Source organism: Carassius auratus, chromosome 13 (genome assembly GCF_003368295.1).
Source record: "Carassius auratus strain Wakin chromosome 13, ASM336829v1, whole genome shotgun sequence".
Classification (NCBI taxonomy): Eukaryota; Metazoa; Chordata; class Actinopteri; order Cypriniformes; family Cyprinidae; genus Carassius; species Carassius auratus.
Window position 1 is genome coordinate 6177431 of NC_039255.1, and position 8687 is coordinate 6186117.

The window sequence follows — 8687 nt, forward strand, 5'->3', positions numbered from 1 at the left end:
CTTTGATGAACTTTGGCACATTTGATGAGTTCTTCCAGAAAAAAAAGAAGAGCTGCTGATATGAAACGGTGTCCAAAGTTGTAATTCTGTCAAATATTTGTAACTTTTCATAGCATGATGCTCCCCCTAGAAATGCAGTCTTTTGCAGGTTTTAGTGACAACCAAAGAACTCCCATCTGGATTGAATCTTGTTAATCACATTCTCTTTGATGAATCTGTTTTGTTGTATTTCAGTTAAATATAGTGAGCAGACAACTTGAATGACTTTAGATGTAGATTTTAATCAAATATGCATTATTTTTTGACCCAGAGATGATTGCTAAATCCCTGACCAGCACAACATCAGAGAAATTATGGGGACCAAGTGGACCTCATGTTATTAATAATATTGTTTTAATATAATTTGTTGGTGTTTAGCATTATGAATGTAAGCATTTTTTATGTTGAAATGATGGCAATTGTATAGGACATTTATTTATTGGTGATCACTGAGATTAGGTGATTGTAACGGTGCATATGACGATTATAACTTCACCTCTGCTGCTCAGTGCAATACACAATAAGGTGAATTCAGTCTGTATTGTATGTTGATCATAGTTTGTTTCTTATGCCATTGGTGTGGCATAATTGATAACTGTTATATATCTCGTCTTTCTCACGTTTCTTTCTTTCAGTGTTAAAGGATAAGTGCTCATTTCCACAGCATTAGTGACAGTGAACAGAACTGCAAAACCTCTGAATGGCAACTATTATAATTGTCATTATTTTTAATTGTGCAATTCTGTTTAGTGGCACAGACATTATACAGTTCACTTTTAACTTCATAAATGTAGGTCAGGTTTTCAGTCAGTATTATGCCTGTACACTCTTGTCCAGAAAGAATTCAACCATAGGGAATGCCAGGAAGACATGGAAGAAAAAGGGCTGATTTTCAGGTGTCGGGCAATGATATTACAGGGCACTCATACTGACTCAACACTCATCAGTTGTAAACAGAAATAACCTTTTCATGTCTGGACGTCTATCTTTCCTTGCATCAGAACCACAGCATGTCTTCAGGAGCAAACGGCTTCTGATCCAGAGACTCTTCTGTACTGACATGTTTTATGTGGACTGACATCATGTTACTAAAGGTACCTGAGGTGGTCATAATGTCTTTGGTTATTAGCCATTTTATTGTTTCTTATATTTTGCAATTACAGGACATTTAGTAACACTACCATTCAGAATTTTGGAGTCAGATTTGTAAATGTTTTTGAAAGAAGTCTGCATTAATTTATTTATAAAGCTGCATTTATTTGATCAGAAATGCAGTCATATTGTGAAAATATTTTTGCAAGTTAAAATAACTGATGTCTATTTTAATATACTTTAAAATGTAATTTATTCCTCTGATATTAAAGCTGAATTTCCAGCATCATTTCTCTAGTGTCACATGATCCTTCAGAAATCATTCTAATATGCTGATTTGATGCTCCAGAAACATTCATTATTATTATCAATGTTGAAAACAGTTTTGTAAACATTTTTCAGCATTATTTGATGAATAGGAAGTTAAGAAAAACAGCATCTGTTTTTTGAAATATTATTTATATATTATTATATATTAAATATATTATTATTATGTATTATTTTTGTAACATTGTCTTTACTGTCAATTTAATTGCTAAATTTTATTAATCTTTGCTGAATAAAAGTATGCATTAAAAAAGTCCCAAACTTTTGAAAGGTGGAAAGGCAACCAAGAATGCAGATAAAGAGGGTGAAGATTAAATATGGTATTCTTTCTTTCATTTCATTGTAATTTCTCTGTGCATTTTACACCCCTGTGTGTAGAAGTATCTTATAACAGGACAACCATTCATCCTCAAGAACTGAAAAACATCTTATAGTCTCCCATTACCTCGTGTATGCAAGTCTGTTCTCTGACATACAGCACAGAAATAATGTCTGCAGGCGTGACCTGTATTCCTGGAGGTCTCTTAGATCTGATGTTAATGAATACTTATACAACTGAGAGCAGAGCAAGCAATGAGACTGTAAGAAACTTGAATGAAATGAAATGAAAATTCGTCCATCTTCTACTCACCCTTGAAGCATCCTAGGTGAATGTGACTTTCTTCTTTTGGAATAATCAAATCGGAGTGATATTAAAGATTGCTCTTGCTCTTCCAAGTCTTTCAGTGGGGGTAAGCGGGTGTTTGTTGTCAACAGTTCAGAAGATGTATGCATCGCGCGCACCTCTGGGAAATGTAGGAGCAAAGGAAACCAAGTTTCCTCTTGGCTTATTTCGAAATCCTCTGATGTTTTTCTTTACAAATCCTCATTTTGTGCTTCTAATTCATGACCAATGTTTTGTTTTGTTTTCTCTCCACTTGTCACTAACCACGCAGCACTGACGAACTACAAAAAAAGTGTTTATTATGTTTGAAATCTGGATATTTATCTTCCAAAAACGCATGGAATCGCTACAGGGGACCTTTATTCACCCCCCGGGGCTGTGTAAGGGACGTTTCCCATCTTCTGAACTGTAGACAACAAAAAAGCATTTCATACCTTAGTTTTTAGTTATTTTACTTTATTTTATTACTGATTATTTTGTCCTCTGACTTAAAGTATGCACTGTATGACTCAAGTATGCACTGACTCCCGCGTCTCCTTGGTGAAAATGCTTCTTGCCACAATTCCACAGTTTTAGGGAAAAAAGTAATTTAAAAAGGTATACAAAACTGTAGACTACCCTTTCAAAAGGTACTTATATTTTCCATTTAGGGCTAAATAAGGTACAAACATGTACCTTTTAACTTCTGTACCTGAGTGACAGCACTGTAGCTTTTTCCAAAGAGTGTACTGTTAATCCAGCAACAGTGAAGTGTGTTTTCTTTTCTTCAGCAGGGCCTGGAAGGGGAGCAGGCAGCTGCTGGTGTATCACTAATCAGTTGGCTTTATCTAGACTTGTCACGCACTCAAAGCTGGGCTGGCTACAAACCCCAGACTTGATCAGAACAGGATGTGCTGGGTAAGCAAGATAAAGCACTTCACAGGGACGAGTGTGTCCTGCATATTTTCCTTCTATTTTAAATGCCCAATCTAGGGGCTGAATGCAGATATGATGTGTGTAATAAAGTTAGAATGTTATTTTTACTTGCCACTATTTTAAGGGCAACTTATTTGAATACAACTTTAAAAGAAATGTTTTGTGTTACAGACTCACATTGTATAGGTGTCCCTAGGGCGGTGAATTCAATGCCAAAACTAATTTGATTAAAGATGACTGCTATAATATTGTACTGCATATATTATCATAAAAGCTTTAATAATTAGATTCGAATTTTATTGACTTATACATTTATTTAGTGTCATATATATATATATATATATATATATATATATATATATATATATATATATATATATATATATATATATATATATATTATAAACCACTACAATTAATCACAAACTATAGAATTTACAGAGCAGCCGAATGTCAGAGCTTATATGAAGTAGAAAAATATATTATATGTTGGTATCGCACAATAGGAATACATATCAAACTTACATATCAATCTTTTGCATATAAAATATAGTAGATCTAATACAGATCAGCAGTATGTTAACAAGTGCATTTTACAGCAGATCAAACATTGTTATTACAGTACACAAATATATTGCATAAAGAAACGAGCAAACATTTGTAGTCATAACATCTATTTTACATGTTAGTTAACAAACCCTGAATTTCCCCTTCACGATTTCCCTAACTAAGGGACCTGAGGGGGGCACAATGTATTTCCTTTCGTCTACACAACATCACGTGCCAGATATGAAATATCACATTCAACTTATAATAGATATAGATGTCCAGAATAGTTTTACTGGAGACTTCCTGTGACCCACTGTGAGGATCTCCAGACAATATTTGATTGGGAAGGATGTTGCTGGAACACAATGGAAGTGAACTTCTTTCAACCCGTCTATGCTTATTTTAATTATAGATTAATGATAAGAAGTCTATATTAATAAGGTACAGACTTCGACAATGCTTTAGTGGGAATCAGGAAATATTATCAAGAATGACAATAAAGTGCTGTAAGATTATACTGTACAAGTTTCTCATTTTATGAGCTTTATATAGAGAGGTTAACAATGCAGCATAGGGCTAGTTTGAGCTAAAGTAGCCTAAGAAACAACTAAACAAAAAACAAACAAACAACAACAACAAAACTGTAAGCTCAATGCAGTCATTTAAAATAAGAACAAAATATATTGAAGTCAGCATGAAAATCAATCCTGTCTTTTTTTGAATGCATGATTTAGTGTTGCATATTAGTCCAGCTTAATTAGTTTTGCCTGTGATCTTTTATAAAAATATAATGACTTTTAATGATTCAGGCAATTGCAAATAGATGAAAAAAGCAACTGCACCACATTTTTTTCTCATCAAATATCTTGTTTCGTTCAGAAATGCTTCATGGAAGTAAAATGGGTTGCAAACAGCTTTTCACCTTGGCACTTAGTAAAACACTTGATAAAAATGTTGCCATTAAAGACCGAAGTATGATGAGAGCAAATCTTCTATAACTAAGACAAAATGTATATATTTTATAGAAGAGCACTCTTAGAAACCAGCTTATATTTCTCTCAATAAACCATGCAATGTCTTTTTTGTTTAGATTCTGGTTTGCTACTCTTGCATAATATACCATAAATCAGTGCATCCTTTTGTATTTATTTCTGTAGCTCCTTCTGAGCCCCAAAAAGAAAGATTTTTTTTTTTTTTGCCTGAGTATGATGTCTATAAATATATTGATATAATGCATAAATGAAAGATTCTTCAGTGTTTGTTTTCTTGCCGCCTTCATTTGGCAAAGTATTTAAGTTGCATGCTTTGATTACACTTCAAACTTGAGGTCTCTGTCTCTTCTCCGTTGGAGTTTGAGATGTTCCTACCAAGCTTTCCAGCAGTTCTGTGCTGTCACGGGGTGTGACAGACACTTTAAAAGCTTTGGGTTTAAGCGTGAGCCCATACTGAAAGTCCAGGCTGGGAGTCCTTTCTGCTTTGAAGCTACACTGATGGACCAGCAAGGAGGTGAAGAGGAAAAGCTGTATCTTGGACAGGTCTTCTCCGATGCATCTACGCTTCCCCACGGAGAAGGCCACCACGTTGCTGGTTAAGTCTTTGTTGAGAGCTCCATCCTCATCCAGGAAGCGCTGTGGGTTAAATTCCTCTGGTTGGTCCCATTTGGTCGGGTCATGGTTCAAAGACCACTGGTTGACGAAGACGACGGTATCTTTAGGGATGGGATAACCATTGATGGATGTGTCTGTCGTTGTGCTGTGAGGAATCGTTAGAGGGATGAGCGAGGTGAATCGTAAGACTTCGTAGATGAAAGCCATGACATAAGGAAGATGAGGCTGGTCTGCAATGGTTGGAAGGCGACTGCGATCCACTACTTTGTCAACATCCTCCTGAAGACGTTTCTGGACTTCTGGATACCTGCAATGTAAGTGAAGACCAACACTTTCAACTCCACCCTATCACCAAGGATTGAATTGAATATCGATATTGAAAATTCTTCTGTTGCAAATTACATTCGGTTGGTCATTTAAATGACATATTTCTTCTACATGCCTTCTATTTAAAAATAAAACAGGCCTATCATCTCATCTGTACTAGTATCCTGCATGAAGCAGTCATTGTGTTTGAGTGGCCTACATGTTTAAAAGTGTTAGTGGGTCAGATTTCATTTTGTGTTGCTGTAACCTGCCCTCATTATTTGCTTCCAATACCTGCACGGAAGAGTTACATAACACTGTTTGGTGTTATTGAAATCTTTTTGTCTCTTGAACAATCTGTTGAGTTGTTGAAGTGCAAAAAAATTACAATGCTGTCATCATTTGCTTATTTTTTTAATGTCATTCCAAACACGTATTGCAGCCGTTGTTGATTTATGGTGTAAGAAAAGCAAAACTGTTCAGTTACACTGTAAATTTGGCTTTTGTTTACTTTTAGGAGTACACTAGATATAGATGACCTCAAAGTCAACAGACTTGAGATAAAAGTCACAAAAATCCTATTATGATTTCCTAAGCAGCTTTAACTTCCTGCAGTAAAAAGTTTTTTTTTTTTTTTTTTATAAAAATGTGTGGCAGCCCGAGTTATGTGTCTGTGTGTGTGTGTGTGTGTTTTGTTATATATTATTTAAAGTAGATTTTTGTATAATCTTTTTGTATATAATTTTTTACTTAATTTTATAATTTTACATATTAGAAATCACTTAATATATAAAAATTAGACGTATGTGTGTGATCGAAAATCACGCTAAAAATGATTCGTTTTTCAAACGTCTTGAAGATGAGTTAATGTCGTCTTTACGCATTTGTGGTAGACAATACATTAGGCCTACCTGACTAGTAGCAGAATGATCCACTGTAGAGCCGTAGATAGGGTGTCTTGACTGGCCCCAAAAATATCTGTGATGGTCGATGACACGTACTCTTTGTCCAGAAAGACCCCCGGCCCCCCTGAGATCCCCTTATCCAGAGCAACGATGAACGCATCAGTCAAGTCCCGGACGAGGCTCGGTGAAATAGTCTTGCGGTGCTCCACTACTTTGGACAGAATGAACTCGTTAAACTCCTTGTTGAGTTCTTTAAATTGGTCATAGAGAGTTTTGATTGGGTTTGGGAAGTGCTGCAGCCAGGGCATCACGTCCACCATGCTTCCAGCTCCCACTGTCTTAGTGAATTGATCATTTCTGCCCACCACCTGCAGGAACTCCTCATCATCAAACTCGTATCGGCTCCCGAAACACACGGCGCTCATGGTGTTCGCCACCGACACCACCAAATACCGGTGAGGCTCGAAGTACTGCTGCTCGCGGGTTATATTCAGAAACAAACGGATGAGCACTCTGATCTCGCTGACGATGTGCTTCTCAAACGTCTGCTTGGTGTGGATGTTGGCTGTGAAGAAAGTTCTCACGGTGCGGAGTGCGATCTTCCGATGCAGTTTCCACCACTGGCTGTAGCCACCGAACGCCAGGCTTTTCCCATGGGACACGAACCGGAAAGAAGCGAAATCGGGTCTTCCTGCGAAATCGACACCCTTTTTGATGAGCGCCTCTTTAATTGCGTCTCCGTTAAGAACCACCACGTCTCGACTGCCCAGTTTGATCTGAAACACGTCGCCGTACTTCTGAGCCATCCGACTGAAGTAAAAGTGAGGTGAGTTACCGAGCTGAGCTGCGTTACCGATGACCGGCCACGGGAACGGACCCGGTAACCGTCGTGATCCGGATCGAGGCCAGAACATGAGCATTAAACACACCAGCAACGAAAGTAAAACGCTCCGCGCTGACAGTTGAATGAAGTCACCCAGAACCGCCTGGAAATCCATCATCGATGTTTTTGCAAGGCTCTAAATCACTGCAGATTCACCCCGAAATGATCAAACACCCGCTGAGTATCAGATCAGTGTTGAAGTTTCCAGCGCTCGCGGCGTGTCTGAGTGACTCGCGTGAAATCAGAGACTATAAAGTCTCAGAGTGTTTTGATGCTCGGTCTAAGGTCAAATGAGTTTATTCAAGAATTTATCCACAATTAAATAGCATCACTGGAAGTCTCCTCCTTTACACACTCCTCTCTCTCTCTCTCTCTCTCTCTCTCTCTCTCTCTCTCTCTCTCCTCTCTCTCTCTCTCTCTCTCTCTCTCTCTCTCATACACACACGCTCTCTCTCTCTGCGTGACTGAATGTTTTTCAAAACTTCAGAAATGTGCGTGAGAACAGATCATGTAGAGAACGATGCTATGTGCTGACAATAGATCAAACCTTACCTTTTATAAGGAACTAATGTTTGACAGGGCAATGTATAATAGTCTATAGGTCCTTTATGCTTCATCATTGTGGAAAATAAAATAGATAAGCTAACGTGATGGGAAATTATGCAATGATGGAGATTTTTTTTATAGTATTTTCCTCTTTCTCTGTTTCCACCTGTTGCCGCTAGGAGGACCACATTCTCAATTATTTGACAATCAAATTAAATATGAAAAGGAAAATAAAGAACTACATGTATTCGTTTGTTATTCTGTATTTGGTTTTTCGTATTTTGTTATTGCAGTCATACTTGGGATACCGGAATATTACACGGCGTTGGATATGAAACCATACCATGATGGTCACTATCCACTGATTTCACAAAGAAGATTCACAATTTCAAATTGTGCTTAAACAGGCAAACAACACCGAGTGAGCCATCTTTAGAATTCGCTTCATAATTGATATATTTTTCAAAACTCAGTTTAAATTACATCAGACTATTTGGATATAAAATATATATATATATTTTAAAAGAAATATAAAATATCAATATAGTTAATGTAACTAGCAAATGTAAAAAAAATATATATATAATAAAAACGGTAAATGAATAAAATCACTACAGTAAAATATATTATTAAAAACGAAAAAGTAGGTCTTAGTGTGCCGAATGAGAGCAGAGTCATCTCGTGTGTTCAGTACCACGGACAGCGCGCGAGCGCTTCTGCGAGGATTTCGTCACGTCAAATCACTTACCAGGCGTTGATCCCCAGAGAAAGACTTTTACAGCCACCAACACTTCAAAACTATAGTTAAAATTAGATAATATATAGATTAAAAAAAAACAATAAGTTATTAATAA

General features: G+C 36.8%; 1 protein-coding gene and 1 long non-coding RNA gene across 3 annotated transcripts in view; one reads left to right on the forward strand and one right to left on the reverse strand.

The window, feature by feature from the left end:
* Positions 1-3500: 3500 nt before the first annotated feature.
* Positions 3501-7596, reverse strand: LOC113112441 (cytochrome P450 1B1-like). The gene is made up of 2 exons (XM_026278022.1): positions 6411-7596; positions 3501-5500 (listed from the first exon to the last, which is right to left on the reverse strand). Exons 1-2 carry the CDS (start codon positions 7403-7405, stop codon positions 4903-4905), a joined length of 1593 nt encoding a protein of 530 aa, XP_026133807.1. The 5' UTR covers positions 7406-7596; the 3' UTR covers positions 3501-4902.
* The window catches only part of LOC113112442 (uncharacterized), a 5283-nt gene continuing 2021 nt past the window's right edge, over positions 5426-8687 (forward strand). Inside the window, exon 1 of one of the 2 annotated variants that reach the window (XR_003293434.1) lies at positions 5426-5507. This is a non-coding gene — a long non-coding RNA (uncharacterized LOC113112442). Of the gene's footprint in view, positions 5508-7134; positions 7231-8687 lie in introns of those variants that run through there. The other variant, XR_003293433.1, reaches the window with a different exon arrangement.